Source organism: Salvia hispanica, chromosome 1 (assembly GCF_029641045.1).
Source record: "Salvia hispanica isolate PSC_SH4W2 chromosome 1, Shi_PSC_v1, whole genome shotgun sequence".
NCBI lineage: Eukaryota > Viridiplantae > Streptophyta > Magnoliopsida > Lamiales > Lamiaceae > Salvia > Salvia hispanica.
Genome location: NC_142692.1, coordinates 8840573 through 8857780, shown reverse-complemented (window position 1 = coordinate 8857780; position 17208 = coordinate 8840573). Strand labels below are relative to the sequence as shown.

Here is a 17208-nt window from a genome sequence, read left to right as displayed (position 1 = left end):
ACTTCCCTCACATATTTACAGCTTGGTGCAAATCGCTTGACTGGTATTGTTGTTATATTCATATCTTTGTTTTTCCTAAAAATGAAGAAGATTATGTCATTATTCCAACAAATTTGACAGATGAATCCTTGCAGCTATGACATGCAAAATACCAGAAGAGCTTTCTCATTTGCCATTTTAGTAACCTTATTCTTTCAGATAATTTGTTATTTGGAACTATCCCACCTGGATTCTTCCAACATATCAACCTTTCTTACAATGAGTTTTCTGGCACTCTTCCTTCCAACATCGGCCTCACACTTTTCAACCTTGAACAATTTCAGTGGCCCCATTCCAACCTCTATCAACCATGCCTCTCAGCTCAATTACTTGAACTTGCAAGAAAATTCATTCACCGAATACATTCCAAACTTCTCTCTAGTTTACGCCTCTTAACTCGAATATTGCTCGCTGAAAATAATCTGACAGGAGCTAAATCCCCAACTCAAGAGCTGGAATTCCTTTACTCTTTAACTAATTCTCAGTCTCTCAACCTTGAATATCTCTATAGATGTTGCGTTTGCTCTGGATTACCTTCATCATGGCTATACATTTCCGGTTGTGCATTGCGATATTTAGAGTATGGATCGGAAGGGAAAGTGTCGACAAGTGCTGATGTATATAGTTTTGAAATGATGTTATTGGAGATGTTTACAAGAAGGAAGCCGACGGATGATATGTTTGACGGGGAACTGAGCTTGAAGGAATGGTTAAGTGAAGCATTAGAAGCGAATGCAATTGATCAAGTGTTGGCCTATATATGATATTCTTTCAGAAGAAGATGGCCATTTCGTTGCAAAAAAGGAACACATGACATCTATTTTTGAATTAGCGATGAAATGTTTAGCTATTTTACCTCATGAAAGAATGGATATGATTCAAGTGGTAGCCACTTTGAAAAAAATAAAAGCCAAAGTGGTGACAGGCCAAACCCATTACTCTTACATGAGATCATAACTTATTTTATTAAACGAAGAATAAACAGTTTAATTTCTTTCTCTAGCCGTATAATTTAATTTGGAAATTATACTCTTTGACTTTAGTCAGTATTATCATTTTGAAGCTTCTGTCACACATAAAACATACTTTCATAGTCATTTACTTTGACTTGGATACAGGCCACATTAATTGTTGGAAATGATTTCCATATATTCGTAGTATATCATCAAACACAAAAACAAAAGCAATGGAATTCTATATTGGTGTTCTGCTATTAGTTTCGAACTACTTATCCCTGTGCTCATCCTATTCCCTCACCACTGATCAATACTCTCTCATTTCCTTCAAAAACTACACTACCAATTCCACCTCCCTCAACAACTGGTCTACTCAAACTCCCATCTGCCGATGGATTGGCGTCTCCTGCGGTGCCAAACACCGCCGCGTCACCGCCCTAAACCTCCCCGCTCTCGCCCTCCAAGGAACCATCGCCCCACACCTCGGAAACCTAACGTTTCTCCGAGTTTTAAACATCCCTTCCAACAATTTCACGGGCGTCTTACCAACTGAGCTATCCAAACTGCACCGCCTAGAATATTTAAACGTCGGAGCTAACAACCTCACCGGAGAAATACCACCGTGGCTCGGAGGCTTGTTCCAGCTCCGGCGTATGCATCTCCGTAGCAACAGATTATCCGGCGGAATCCCTTCTTCTTTGTTCATCAATAATTCAAGGCTTGAGGTGTTGGATTTGGAAAACAATCAGTTGATCACAGGGCCAATACCAAGTGCTATCTTCAACGTGTCTTCGCTGTTATCGATCAATTTGGCGCGTAATAAGCTCTCCGGAAATCTCCCTATAAATATGTGCAGAAATACTCCTAAACTTAGAAATTTCAGTGCTGGTGGGAATGAACTTTCAGGTGAAATTCCAAAAAACATAGCTCAATGCAGAGAGCTTGAGATTCTGGAATTGCAAGCCAATTATTTTAATGGCCACATTCCAACCGAAATTGGACTTTTGAGTAAGCTCAAATATTTATTACTATGGCAAAACGAATTCCAAGGTATGATATTATTGTTACTCAACTTATATACTGTACTATGAAATTTATTATCTAGCTCTGTATAGTATTTCTTTTTTACTTGAACTATTTAGGCAGCATTCCGGGGCAAGTAATTGGGAACCTCACATCGCTGATATGGCTGAATCTCCAATCCAATAACTTCACAGGCATGTTTCCCCATTCAGAAAAATATGCTTTTATTAGTTAAAAATATTTTTTAATTGATATTTAAAACTTAGTTTATTCAAGATTTATTTTCAAAGCAGTTGTGATAAAATTGTAGGGTGATTTGATGATGCAGGTAGTATACCAAGGCAAGGTTGGAACCTCCCTTCTCTGACTTTTCTATCCCTTGATTCTAATAACTTGACAGGTATGTCCTAAAATTACTCATAATTTTTTGTTGAATAGAAACATATATTTGTATGGCGTGATCAATTGCTAATTAACTAGCTAACTACAATTAATTTAAAATTATGAAATTTGTAGAGATCTAGTGGCCTATAAATTGTGATGTGTAATTTCATTTTATTATTATTTAAATTTACAAAGATTAGAAGAATCATCAAATTTAGGATTTTGAAAAATCTGTCAGTATAGTGTATAATATAAAAAATATCAATACAATTCCTTGAATATGTCAACACAATTTAGTTTTGACATTGTATATGTGTTATATTGACATATTATAATTGTTATGTTGACATTATCTGCATGTAAAAAAAATGAAAATTCATGATTTTTTTTTTCAAATTTTGACATCGAAACATATGCAATCAAGATCTCGTTGAAATCCTTATTAAATTATCTTTAATTTGATATATGTTGTGTGCAAAAAATAATTCAAATTGAGATAGTTATAATTGTTTAAAGTTTAGAGATATTTTTTCAAAAGTTAGTTATAATAATTTTTTTGTTAATTGATATTAATACTCCTAATTGACAATTTTTTATACACTACATACTCCATTGATACTCATGACACAATGATCTTATGTCTTGATTTAATGATTCAATGCATATCATTTGGTTGTAGTTAGCAATATAATACACCCATTCGTATCATACTTCCTAGATTGTGGCATTATATTTTTAAAAAAGTGATAAATTCATCATCATTCAACTAGTGTAATACTATAGTACCATGTTAATTTGTTTTATGGACTGCATAATGCAGGTAGCATACCTGAGGAATTTGGGAACCTCGCTTCCCTTGAAAATCTAATCCTTGCTACTAATCAATTGACTGGTAAATATATGTTCTAAAAATCTATGTCTCATGTTTAATGGAGTAACTTAATTGTTTGAAAAAATATTAATTTAATGGTTTGGTTTGATAAAACAGGTAGCATACCAAAGGAACTTGGAAACCTCACTTCCCTCAAACTTTTACAACTGGGTGTAAATCACTTGACTGGTATTGTTTATATGTTCAGATCTTTGTTAACCTAAAAGTCAAGAAATAATTCCGACAAATTTGACTGATGAATCTTTCAACTGTGACAGGCAAAATACCAGAAGAGCTTTCTCATTTGCCATCCCTCAGTAACCTCATTCTTACAGATAATTTGTTGTTTGGCACTATCCCACCTGGCTTCTTCAATATATCAACCTTGCAACAATTAGACCTTTCATACAATGAGTTTTCTGGTACTCTTCCTTCGAACATCGGCCTCACACTCTTCAATCTTCAACAGCTAGCTTTACAAAATAACAGTCTCAGCGGCCCTATTCCATCCTCTATCAACAATGCTTCTCAGCTTACTTACTTGAACTTGCAAGCCAATTCATTCACCGGATACATTCCAAACCTGTCTAGTTTACGCCTCTTAACTCGAATATCGCTTGCTAAAAATAATCTGACTGGAGCAAAATCCCCAACTCAAGAGCTGGAATTTCTTGACTCGTTAACTAATTCTCAGTATCTAAACTTTATTTATGTGGCTGAAAATCCACTCAGTGGTGTTCTCCCTGCTTCCATTGGGAATCTATCTCAGTCCCTTGAGTTTTTTTCTGCATCTCAGACGAGTATGGGAGGTGTCATTCCTTCTGAGATTGGAAACTTGACAGGTTTGGTGACTTTGATCTTCAATGACAATCAGTTGAGTGGACCAATTCCAGCAACACTAGGAAATTTGAAACAACTTGGGAGATTAGTCCTTGCTAATAATCAGTTAGAAGGACATATCCCGATTAGTCTTTGCCAGATGAGTAGTCTCTCGGAGGTGTACTTGATAAACAATGAGATCGACGGCTCAATACCAGAATGTGTGGGTGAAATGCAGTCGTTAAGACGGATTGAGTTTGGATCAAACAAGTTAAATTCCACCCTACCTTCCAGTTTCTGGGATCTCAAAGACCTTCTCTTTCTAAACTTGTCCTCAAACTATTTGGGAGGTGAAATCTCACCACAGATTGAAAAATTTAAGGCCATCAACCAAATGGATTTCTCCTCTAATCTATTTTCCGGTGATATTCCCAGCACAATCGATGGTTGTGAATCGTTAGAGTATCTAACTTTGTCGAACAACAACTTTGGAGGATCCATCCCTCAGTCACTGGGAAACATCAAAGGCTTGTTGTTAGTGGATTTAACTAACAACGGTCTTTCTGGAGTGATACCTAAATCTTTACAGGACCTCAGATTCTTGGAGTATCTTAATGTGTCTTACAACAGATTGGAAGGGGAGATTCCAAATGGAGGTGTGTTTGCTAACTTTACAGCTGAATCATTTCTTCACAACTCTGGTATGTGTGGTGCACCAAGATTTGAAGTTCCACCTTGCTTAGATGTTGATGGAGGATCGAGATCAAAGAGCACTACTCGTTTAGTGAAGTATATTCTACCCCCTCTCGTTTCGGCTATGGTTTTAGTGATCATTGTTGTTTTTCTCATAAGACGACGGAAGCATGTAAAACTACCAGTTCCAGTTGATACTTGGGTAGGTGTTGCTTGGAGAGTTACTTCATACAATGAGCTTTTGCGGGGAACAGATTCTTTTAGTGAGACGAATCTACTTGGAAGAGGAAGCTTTGGTTCGGTCTTCAAAGGAGCATTTTCTGATGGGATGAATTTTGCCGTGAAGGTGTTCAATGTAGAGTTAGAAGGTGCTAACAAGAGCTTCGAAACAGAAAGTAGAATACTGAGCACCATTCGACATAGGAACTTAGTTCGAGTAATTGGTTGTTGTACCAATATGGAATTCAAAGGGTTGATTCTTGAATTCATGCCAAACGGAAGCCTTGAGAAATGGTTATACTCGGATAACTATTCTGTAGATATTCTACAGTTGCTGAATATCTCAATAGATGTTGCACTATCTCTGGAATATCTTCACCATGGCAACACATTCCCAATCGTGCATTGCGATATAAAGCCAAGTAATGTGTTGCTCGATGAAGACATGACCGCTCGTGTTGCTGATTTTGGTATCGCGAAGCTTTTTGAGGAAGGAGAGGCTATGGTTCAAACTAAAACCCTAGCTACGGTCGGTTATGCAGCACCAGGTAATGTATCTGAAATTTTATATAATTTTGATTTTTTTCTGTACTATGGATGTTTTGGCATACAAATTGATTATTTGGTAATGATGAATTATGTTTACAATTAGAGTATGGATCGGAAGGGAAAGTATCGACGAGTGCCGATGTATACAGTTTTGGAATATTGTTGTTAGAGATGTTCACAAGAAAGAAGCCGACAGATGATATGTTCAATGAGGAGATGAGCTTGAAGGAGTGGGTAAGTGGAGCATTAGAAGCAAATGCCATCAATCAAGTATTGGCCCCTGCTTTGCTATCAGAAGAAGATGGTCATTTCATCATGAAGCATAATTGGATGATATCAGTATTTGAATTGGCAATGAAATGTTTAGCTGTTTTACCAAATGAAAGGATCAACATGATCGAAGCAGCAGCCACTCTGAAGAAGATCAAGGCAGAAGTTGCAAGAAGAGTGACCATAAGGGGTCAACAACATGCAATTACATTTACTTGAGAAGATGGCTTCGTATATTACTCACATGGTACAACTATATTGTCGTTTGTAAAAATAAATTTTAATTAAAGACACTGTTGTCTAGTTGAGAAATGGTCTACTAATATTTCTGACCAATTATAGAAAATTATAAAATCGTGATTTGGTAAAATTGTTAGTGGATACCAAAATGGGAGTATTAATTAACGGCGTCATAAATTTCCAACGGTAACCATTTTCAAACAGTTCAATTCAAATTCCCAACTATATTTCTCCTTGCATTTCCACTCCAAGAAACCACAAAACCAAAAAAGCCCATTTTTCACACATCCACTCTCTACAATGGCGGAGAATCAAGAACAAGTGCAGCCGAAGGAGAGAGAAATTCCAGTTTTCACAGTCTTGAAGAATGGTTGTGTATTGAAGAATATCTTCGTTTTAGATAACCCTCCCCCTATTTCTTCGTCTTCCGCGGCGGAAATTGAAGAGATATTGGTGGTGGGGAGGCACCCCGATTGCAATATAAAGTTGGAGCACCCGAGTATCAGCAGATTCCATCTCCGCATTCACTCGAAACCCTCTTCTCGATCTCTTTCCGTCACCGATTTATCCTCCGGTAAACCTCCACTGCGTGTTTGTGTGTGAAATTGATTACATATATAATATGTTTATGTGATTTGATGGTCTTGAGTTTTGGCGACTTGTCTAGAAACCCTTTTATTGAATCCAACTTTTTGCTATCTTCAGCAGAAAGCTCTGTTTTTTTAAGAACAAAAAAGTTATTTAGATTTTCATCGAAAATTTCAGCTGTAGAACTTTATTGTGTGTCTAATCTATCTAATTTAGGTCAAATCTTGTTATCGGTGTGTGTGTGCTCCCAACCTTGATTAGCTCTGTGATTTTTGTTGATAAATTCTTGAAATGATAGCCCTAATTTATTTGTGTAGTGTGAAGCAATTTAACACCACAGTTTGTGTATAGATGCGATGGCGGTGTCTATTTAATCCAATGTGGATGAATGTCTGATTGTTGCATTGGATTTCTTCTGTGTTCTTTATTGAGCTGTTTCCTTTCTTGAATCAGTCCATGGGACTTACATCTCTGGGAAAAGAATCGAGCCGGGTGTCACGATGGAACTAGTTCGGGGTGACACGCTGAAGCTGGGGGAGTCTAGTAGACTGTATAAACTAGACTGGGTTCCAATCAGCTATGCTTATGAGGTAAACGGCCTGTTTGCACCTCAGCTGGACGAGTTGGATACCGTCGATGAAGAAGCACCAGTAGCAGATCAGGTAGGTTTCAAGTCTGCATGATGTTCTTACTGGGTTGTTTGATTAGTACTAATTTGGTACCTGGTTTTCAGGATGAGAATTGTCTGCCTCGTGATAATGAATGGGGCCAGGATCTGGGTGATGAAATAGAAACTCTAGGGTGGCAATTTTCTGAGGCGGATCTAGGTTTGGCTGTGCAAGAAACGGCCGCAGAAGTAGAGAACCATCGCTTCCCTGAAATGCTCAGCAACGAAAATGAAGCGCCTGAAATGTTCAGTAACGAAAATGAAGCGCCTGCAATGTTCAGCAATGAAAATGAAGGGCCTGAAATGCTAGGGTGGCAATTTTCTGAGGCGGATCTAGGTTTGGCTGTGCAAGAAACGGCCGCAGAAGTAGAGAACCCTCGCTCGCCTGAAATGCTCAGCAACGAAAATGAAGCGCCTGAAATGCTCAGCAACGAAAATGAAGCGCCTGCAATGCTCAGCAACGAAAATGCAGCGCCTGCAATGTTCACCAGCGAAAATGCAGCGCCTGAAATGCTCAGCAACAAAAATGAAGCTCCTGAAAATGAAGCGCCTGAAATGCTCAGCAATGAAAATGAAGCGCCTGAAATGCTCAGCAATGAAAATGAAGCGCCTGAAATGCTCAGCAACGAAAATGAAGCGCCTGAAATGCTCAGCAACGAAAATGAAGCGCCTGAAATGCTCAGCAACGAAAATGAAGCGCCTGAAATGCTCAGCAATGAAAATGAAGCGCCTGAAATGCTCAGCAATGAAAATGAAGCGCCTGAAATGCTCAGTAACGAAAATGAAACGCCTGCAATGTTCAGCAACGAAAATGAAGGGCCTGAAATGTTCAGCAACGAAAATGAAGCGCCTGAAATGTTCAGCAACCAAAATGTAATCTCCGGTTGCCAGCTGTTATCACTGGATATGTCATTTTCATGTGATGAAGGAGCAGGAGTGGTGTGGAAGCAGGTAAAATGGTCGAGAACTTGGTCAAGAATGTGGTTTTCTGAAAATGCCAAAATTTAATCTTTTTTGCTGTCTGTGTTTTGAGTTTTCAGGATGGGGATGGTTTGTTGCTTCACAAAGATGATTTAGGTGAAACTATGGAGGATAGGCTGTTATCTGACGAGGCAACAATGCCTCCACGTCCAGAAGATGAAGCGGAGACTGTCAGTTCGCCTGAGATACGCAACAATGAGATTGTTTTCTCGAGCATTCAGAAAGGCCATATGCCATTAGCAGAAACTATGGAGGCTTCTGAGATGAACTCGGAGAAAAGGTTAGGTATGAATATTTGGTCGAGGAGGGGTAAATTCGAAGATGTCAAGATCAGAACCAGCAGAAGCAAGGCAATCTGCACGAGCATTCATATGAGCGCACAGATCAGATCACTTCTCGTTGAAGACCGTGCGAACAAATCAATGGTGAAAGATCAATGTGGTGCTAGTCCTAATAAGGATGAAGGGATCTTCACGCCGGACAAGGAGAACGCTTCTCCTGATTCCTGCTTGGTGAGATCCTTGGGAAGAAATTTCGATGAAGCTTTGAAGAGCGAATCAATCTCAGATGAAGAAATTTTCGCTTCAGATAAAGAGAACACGACTCCGAACAGTTATCTGCTCAGGTCCATCGAGAATGTCGGGAGCTCTCAAGAGGTTAGGCGTCTGAACTCGCACAAACCTTCTCCCTTGAAGAAAGCTAGCCGCAGCATTTTACAGGAACGTAAATCAGAAAGCTCTGCTTTCAACGGGAAGGCAGCAGAAAGGGAACCTTTTCTTCAGCTGCCTGTGGATAGCCGCGGCATTTTACAGGATCGTAAACCAGATAGTTCTGTTTTCAAAGGGAAGACAGCAGAAAGGGAACATTTTCTTCCGCTACCAGTGGCTAGCTGCGGCATTTTACAAGAACGGAAATCAGAAAGCTCTGCTTTCAAAGGGAAGGAAGCAGAAAGGGAACCTTTTCTTCCGCTGCCTGTGGTTTCCACTGGTGATGATAAGTCCACACCGACACCTCCAGTACGTGAATGCACAGTGAGAGAAAGCCGATGTGTCGATTACTCCAAGGCGAGAGTGAACAGGTGGATTATTGTAGTAGACACTGGTTGTCTGCTAAACAAGAAGTCTAGGAGGGAGCTGCAGCTGTTGAGAGGTCTTCGAGGGACCTCATTGGTCATTCCAAGAATTGGTAAGATGGATCTAAAATTTGTCCTTTGTAAAAATGGAAATTCTTCTTTGATTTAGATTAATGATGGATACCTTTCTGAATCTCAGTTTTGAGGGAGCTCGACTGCATGGTGAGACGCGCTAGTTTCCTGTCAAGAATGACGGAGGCCTCTGCAGCGTTGCAATGGATCGAGGAGTGTATGGCTTCAACAGCGTGGTGGATTCACGTGCAGAGCTCAGCAGAGGAGAGCAGGCTCGTCCCACCAACTCCGCCTGCTGCTGCATCTGCTCGCTTGTTCAGTGAGGAGAAAGGCGCGTTCTCCGTCGGCTCTATCCCTTTCTCTCCCTATACTCTGCAAGAAATCGTCACTCCAACTGCTGCAGACCACATCCTTGAATCTGCTATCCTCTTCAAGCAAGCCATGGATGGACAACTTGTCCTTCTCAGTGATGATGTTACATTAAAGATCAAATCCATGGCCGAGGTAAGTACATTTCTGTACATACACAGTTCCTCTGAATAGTCGTTTGAACTTGAAACATGTCTCAGTGATTATGTTTCGTTGCAGGGTATCATCTGCGAGACAGCAAGAGAGTTTCGTGGCAGTCTTGTCAACCCTTTCTCAGCGAGATTCTTGTATTCAGATAGCTCTCCAAGAGGGCCGACATGGACTTGTGCGGATGATACTATCCTTAAGGAGAAATACTACCCGAGTCCCACAAAGAAAGCCACGAAATCGGGAGATGGGGCTAAAGGTTTGAAGCTGATACTACTGCACAACTCCAATTTCAGAAAGATGAGAGCTTAGGCAGTTTGACTTGAAAGTTATTGAGTGCTTCTCAATTTTTCAATGTATGTTACATTGTCACTATATTTGGGAGTCTTGCGTTACCGAATTTGATATGTCTCCATAAAGCAATTATGAATAGTGAATACATTAAAACGACAAGAATCTGCAAAATGTTGAATTAATATGCTTTTTTCATTGATGATAAAAGGAACAGCAATGGATGGGTAGATCATCATGGAAACGATTCTACAGAAAAATTTATTTGATGTCAAAGAACTAATGCATTGATACCCAGTACTTTAAAACTACATTAATAACGAATGAGAACACCTCATTCAAGATCGTTTGGAGCGGCATACCTTCCATTCTTCGGAGAGTCATCACAAGACAGAAGGAATGAGAAGGAACTCTCTGCATCCTCAAATAGATGCCGAGGGAATTCTTGAAAACTGGCCATATTACTTGTATCAAAGCCCAAAGGCGAGAAATAGGTTGCTGGATCCTCTCCAGACCCTTCTACCTCCATTAAGCCTTGACACACGCTTCTACCTGGATCGCCTAACTTGTAGCTGAAGTCTAGCTGTTCGACTTTGTTTGCTGCTTCAACGCTGCTTTGCCCTTGATCAGACGGCCCAGCCCCTTCGAGAGGGATAGCCGGGGTGTGGCCTTGAAAGAGGGCAATGTGACCGAAGAGCTTGTCCTTCCTAGAGAAGGTCGTCCCACATGAGCAAAGCCACTGGTCTCTCCCACAATGCTTCTCATGCGTTTTCAGATCTGCAATGACCGAGAATTTCTTTATGTGGCAGCGGCTGCAGGTGTAGTTCTTGTCACAGTGGGTTCTCTTGTAGTGGTTCTTTACACATAAAATCGTCTTTAGAGGCTGAAACTTCTTGTGATCCTTGTTGCGCTTGCAGCCAACGTAAGGGCAGGAATACCTCTTGATGAGGACCGGATCCGAGCTCGATTCCTTATGGGGCTTAGCTAGAGCAGCTGGAGTCTTGTACTCATCGCCATGGCCTCTCATGTGCATCCGTAGATTGGCATCTCTCTTAAACCCCTTACCGCAGATCGTGCAGAAATGGGTGTGAGGTGCAAGAATCTCTTCCTTCTCTAGCTGCAGGATCTCATATGAGCCGGGAGGGAGATTCTCTCCTTCTTCGGCCTCATCATCACTCTTCATAGTATGATCCTCAAGACCGCCAGTTGGATCATGGTGATCCTCCATCTTGTTTGCATTGTTATGAACAACATTATCCGAAACTCCTGCTGCTTGACTCATCATTCCACCAAATTGCCCTAGCTGGCTACTCAAACTCTCTGAGTTCTTCACAGATGGGAGAAGGCTCCCCGCAGTGGATATCAACTGAACTATAATCGAGGTGAGATCAGCCGTGATAAGCTGCTGTTGCTGAGCCAAGATCTCGTCAGCTTGGCTCATAGCTTGGCCTCTGCGCCCGATAACCAGCTGCACCAAATCCTGCAGCTGGTGAATCTTCTTCTCCAAAAACGAGAGATTGCTCAGCATTGCCTTCGGATCCCAGTTCTGCATATTGGGAGCCTCTTGTATCTGCTTACCTATATTGTTCATTTGCATCTGGCTATCAATGTCAGAGGCAAATGGGCGTTTGGAACCAGAAAGTTGTTGGCCAGAGGTCCTTACTCCATGTCTATCAAACGAGGATTCTTCCCACTTCTTCTGATGTCTATCAAAATCTGTGAGAGATGGGTTATTTGAATGAGTGTCCAGCCCTGGTGAGGACTTTGCCCATGTTTCTGTACACAGCCTCTCGTCGGGGTCCATTTTGAGTTTAGAATTTGCAAGAACCAACTTGGGAGATTTTAAAACTGCAATCACAGGTTTGGAAAGGTGCAAGAGCTTCAGCAGAAGTCAGGTGATAAACTAACCAAGAACAAACACATGTAATTAAGGACAATGAATACAAAACACAACAAGCATGCCTCAGTGACTTTACACAACCAGAAGCAGTATCAATTTCAAGCTTTTCAGGGATACAAAGCAGCAGTCATTTTCAAATTGGTGAGGACCGACAAGAAAGACGAGCAAGAAAAGCTACTAATCTATTTGCTATTCTCTATATAGTGCAGGGATGTTCATATCTACAAAACATACACTATAAAGTTGAATCTCTACAATTTTTTCCCAATTATTCCTAATTACAACAAAATGACCTAAAATCAGCTCCCCAAAACAAGACTAGATAAAGAGCAAGTAAAGTACATCTGGTGAATCTAAATATTTTCTTGTAGTACTGATTACTAATTAGGAACCTATAGTCTATAGAACTTATTCATCATTGATTTCTCATCCCAAGCTACAAGGTGATGACCAATAAAGTAAATTTGCTGAAACTTAATTTGCACCTTTCCAACTATTCCTATATCTTACAACCATAAACAAGAGGAGTTCAAGAATCTCTTTTTCATTTACTTTAATACTTAATTTTTTTCCTTTCCCAGCTGCAAGAAATCTCAAAGCACCAAACAAACAGAGGTTACTTATTTTGATTCTTCAAAAGATAAAAAGATTACTTATTATTAGTTCCCAACATTCTCAGATAACTCAGAGTGTCACATCCTAATTCCTTGTCAATCAAATCTAGGGATTCAGCTCACAGCAAAGAAAGTCAAGAATGAAAGCTTCCAAATCAAGAACAAACATGAAATTCAAGAACAAAAGAATCAAACCATATAATCAAGAACCAAATAAACAGTAGCAGAAAAGCACTGATCCAATTGTTTGATTAAGAGAGAAAAAAATAGATAGGAAAACTCACCAGATTAAACAGAACCCAGATGCAAAATGAGAAAGGGGCTATTCTGATTTTTAATATTTATTTTATACTCGTATTATTTTATTTTGGTGTGTGCAACTTCGTAGAAGTCCAGTCTTGTCTGCCTTCCTCTGTGACTCTGCCACCACTTGTTTCTCAAATACCTATCAGCTAAAAATTGATACTTTTTGGGGCCACTGTAATCGAAATCAAGAGTAGTAACTCAATGTATTCTGTATATGAATAATCTGTTCATCATTACTTTGTTATAAAGTGCAATTATTACGATCTTGTGTTGGGAGATGGGAGTGGGAATCTTCCAACCAACTTTGGATGCCTTCTCTTCTACATCGATTCTTGTAAGTTGTAATGAAATGTAATTTGAATTGAGTGTCTGCTTTTTGTTGTAGAAAATTAATATACTCAATAATAAATACTCCCTCCCGGGTTAGTCACACGTTTACTTTTGGGCACGGGGATTAAGAAATTATATTAAATAAGTAGGAAAGATAAGAGAGAGTAAAGTAAATGATAGAATAAAAAAAAGAGTAATTAGATGTTTTGTCTTTTGTTAAAAAAGGAAAGAGTGCAAATAATTTGGGACGCCCAAAAAGGAAACCAGTGCAAGTAACGCGGGACGGAGGGAGTACAAACATAAATTTGATTATTTATAATTACGGCCACATCTTTCGTTATTACTATAGTATTTTAGTATGACTTGTCTTTTCTAAAAATTTCAATTATGGCTGCGTTCCATATTCAAAACTACCATTACAAATTCACTTACTCTATCGACTAAATATTTTTGAGCACGACCTCTTTGTCCACTAAAAATAATGAGAATAAATATTCAGTCCGTTGTGACATTGGAGTTTTCATAGCTTATTTATTTATTCCTCCAAGTGCACTTTCTTGAATTTCAAAGCAACCCCAATTAAAATCACAATATTTTCGTACTCCTATTCCTATATACTCCCTCCCTCCATTTTATTATAGTTGAGTCATTTTACCATTTCAAGAAATTTCTTTATAATTGAGTCATTTCCTTATATGATAACTTTTTTCTCTTTCTTACTTTACTCTTTCTTTCTTACTTTATTTTCTCTACTTTATTCACTTTATACTTTATTCTCACTACCTTTTCCTCTCTCTTACCCTTTTATCTATTTATTTAACACATCCAATATTCATTTCTAAAACTCTGTGTTGAAAAGTTTCGTCTCAACTACGGCGAAACGGAGGGAGTACATTGGTATGTAAAAATCATGATACTAAACTGAAGGGAACAATATTATTGATCCCATTACCCTCTTAAAAAATGATAAACATAAACCCTCCACATTTGAATTGCCAAAATCTCAGTATGTGAAAAACAAGCAACAAAACATAGCAAATTGACCAAGACTGAAAAACTGAGTCTAAAACAAGCTTATGCTTTATGTTCCTTTCTTCTTGGTCTTCACATTCACCGGCACGCCTCTATACATGTCGACTTTCGCCTTGAGGTCGTCCCTCCGAGGACGAGCAACCGTGTTGTTGGGGTCAAAGAGCAGGACTTCCTCAAACGCCTTGAGCGCGGACTTGAGGTCATTGGTCTTCTCATAGGCATCACCAAGGTTGTTCCAGGCTGTGACATATCCCGGTTGGAGCTTGACTGCGTTCAGAAACTGAGCAATGCCCTTCTCAACTTTCTCATCACGAACATAGGTCACACCTAGGGCGTTGTAGACCTGGAAAACAAGGCACAGATTGAAGAGTCAGCAATGATTGGTGGAGAGGAGATTGAGGTGAGCCGCGTACTTGAGCAAGATCTTGATCGTCCCCGTCCCATTTCTCAATTGCTTGAAGGAGGTACTTGGTCGCGGCTGGATAAAACTTTCTTCTCAACATCACAGCTCCAAGCTCGAATAATTCAGTTGCACTAGCATCACCACTTCTAACTTGCTCCTGCATAATTGAATGAATGAAACACAGAAACGAGCTTCTTGAATCTCAGATTTTCGTACATGTATGGGATACAAGACTATTCGAAGAGCTTACTTGTAGTTCTTTAGCAGAAAGATCGAGCTCTCTACGCACAAGGACTTGACGGAGCACAAAGAAGGTCCCAGCTCCAAGTAACGCTAGAAGCAAAAGCAAGTAGGAAAGCTGGATTCCCAATTCAAACAGCTCCCCAACCTCATATACTGCATTTGCTCTTACTCCCTCACTCGCTTGCGCCACTTGAACAAGTGCCAGCCATGAAACCGACGAGCAGAAAACAGTGGAAATGAGAAAGGAAGGCCCTGCTTCTACTCTATCCTCCTCTTGAATCCATAGCTTCCGTGATACTTCTGAAAATGAACATAGTAAAAACAAGATACAGGTGATAATTTCTAGCTAGACAGAAGTTGATTGCAACGAGAGAGAAGGTAGGTCACTACTAACACGAAATAGTAATCACCTTCGTCTTTTCTAAAGGACAATGGTGAAGAATTCCTGGCTACCTTTCCAAGAACCTATGTTCAGAAATGGCCAATTATTAGTTCATAAACCATGACCACATTATTAGTTCAGAAATGGTCAATTATTAGTTCATAAACCATGTCGAGAACGATGCCAACATAGACTCTCTGCAACAAACAACAACCACCCTTGAATGAGAAGCTTTACTTTGCATTAAGATCTCTCAAACTTTGATCATCTTATATCTAAAATTGGGATCTTCCTAGAAACATCACTAATTGAAGCAAAATAATGTAATCTCAGTTATTAAGGCGAAATGAATAATCAGTATCATACTAATATTGTATCTTCTCAAAAGGCAAAAGTGAAGCTTTTGAAACTATCTATCCCAACAACACACACTCTTTTGCTTTAAAATTTCTCACATATAAATTATCATTTGGATATAGTTGATAACTAAACTGAACTTTTTTTAAGACATGTACAAACCTCAAAAAGCTAATGAGCAGCTAATACAACTTTTTAAAGATGATCAGTAATGGTTCAACTTTACCCTGTAGCCGTGGTGACTTGAACCCCAACTTATTGGTTGGAGGGAGCGTCTTATCAACTAAGCTCAGTTCATTGTGAGGACTCAAGAGCTCCTGCAACTTAACCACTCCATCTCCAACACACACACAAAATTTACTTTACGATTTCTCAGACTTAGACTATCATAAACATAATTGACAACTAAAGTTGAGTTCTTCCTTGAAGCAAAATTCAATCTTATTAATCCGGCTAAAAGAACAATCAAAGATCACAATATTGTAGAGATCAAACATAATAACCACCCAAAATTCAATAAGCTACTGCAACTCACTCCTTCCCAAACCACACAGACACACTCACTCACACACACACAGAGAAAGAAAGGGGTACCTGAAGGGACAGTTTGGGACTGAATTTTTTTATGGGCTTTCTTGAAAGACCAAAGAGAGACTGTTCATAACTGCGGACGATCGAAAAATGGCAGGAAATGGGACACTGAAATTTGTTTCTTGGCTTCAAACTTGGGACAAAAATGGCAGTGCTCTCATACTGTAGTAACGGTGAACTGCAGTGGATTAGCATTCTCTTCTTACACCTATATCTAAGATTATGCTATTTCTGAGCTTCTCCGTTAGTTTTATGTGAAAAAAAGATTGAATCTTGGAAGCATCAGGAACCAATCTGTTGGGTTATCGCTAACATCATTCAAGAAAAATCTCTTGCTTCACTGCATTGAAGATAAAGTTCACAGTTTTATCTGAACATTCAACCGAACCGGTGGGACCCGCCAATTTCCTGCTTCTTTTACAAAGATGATTTTTTTCTCATTTTTTTTGTTTTAGATCTTTGTAATTTTTTTTGTAAAGAAGGCTCAGAATTTTTTGATGTAATTAATCATGTTTTTCTCTTTACTGTTTTTATTTAAACAAATAATTATGTTAATATTTCTGTCTATTTGATTCTTTCATTGTCATTTTTTTGTGCCATTCATATTTCAGTATCAATATATTTTGTGGTTAGCCTCGCCTTGGATATCTTGTGGTCTATATTTATTTAGATAATAAACCTTTTGATGCCTATTATTTTTCTTTTTCATTTTTTTCTTTGTAGAGAGCAACAAAAATGCATTTTTAACAAAACTAGTAGTAGTATTGACTCGTACTCTAAAAAAAGACAGCAAGCTCAAC

The 17208-nt window shown here is 39.1% G+C and overlaps 3 protein-coding genes and 1 pseudogene across 5 annotated transcripts; 2 read left to right on the top strand and 2 right to left on the bottom strand.

Moving 5' to 3' along the window:
- Nucleotides 1–1225: 1225 nt before the first annotated feature.
- LOC125221327 (uncharacterized) lies at nt 1226–6126 on the top strand. Its single transcript, XM_048123448.2, has 7 exons — nt 1226–2045; nt 2138–2212; nt 2347–2418; nt 3223–3294; nt 3391–3462; nt 3552–5552; nt 5657–6126. Exons 1-7 carry the CDS (start codon nt 1226–1228, stop codon nt 6040–6042), a joined length of 3498 nt encoding a protein of 1165 aa, XP_047979405.1. The 3' UTR covers nt 6043–6126.
- Nucleotides 6127–6272: 146 nt separating this feature from the next.
- LOC125221599 (forkhead-associated (FHA) domain-containing protein) lies at nt 6273–10361 on the top strand. Its single transcript, XM_048123752.2, has 6 exons — nt 6273–6637; nt 7105–7313; nt 7385–8269; nt 8359–9484; nt 9571–9947; nt 10032–10361. Exons 1-6 carry the CDS (start codon nt 6364–6366, stop codon nt 10269–10271), a joined length of 3111 nt encoding a protein of 1036 aa, XP_047979709.1. The 5' UTR covers nt 6273–6363; the 3' UTR covers nt 10272–10361.
- Nucleotides 10362–10426: 65 nt separating this feature from the next.
- LOC125221600 (protein SENSITIVE TO PROTON RHIZOTOXICITY 1 pseudogene) lies at nt 10427–13415 on the bottom strand (annotated as a pseudogene). Its single transcript, XR_016134372.1, has 2 exons — nt 13049–13415; nt 10427–12098 (listed from the first exon to the last, which is right to left on the bottom strand). The product of XR_016134372.1 is annotated as a protein SENSITIVE TO PROTON RHIZOTOXICITY 1 pseudogene (transcript).
- Nucleotides 13416–14364: 949 nt separating this feature from the next.
- Nucleotides 14365–16771, bottom strand: LOC125223160 (Tetratricopeptide repeat (TPR)-like superfamily protein). 2 transcript variants are annotated; one of them, XM_089063070.1, is made up of 5 exons: nt 16412–16771; nt 15489–15543; nt 15086–15375; nt 14846–14992; nt 14365–14775 (listed from the first exon to the last, which is right to left on the bottom strand). In XM_089063070.1, the coding sequence occupies exons 1-5, from the start codon at nt 16601–16603 to the stop codon at nt 14482–14484; spliced, it is 978 nt and encodes a 325-aa protein (XP_088919196.1). In that variant the 5' UTR covers nt 16604–16771; the 3' UTR covers nt 14365–14481. The 2 variants fall into 2 exon arrangements, with proteins under 2 accessions (XP_088919196.1, XP_047982124.1); XM_048126167.2 differs by having other exon boundaries at nt 15086–15378; nt 16412–16758.
- Between the last annotated feature and the right edge of the window lie 437 nt (nt 16772–17208).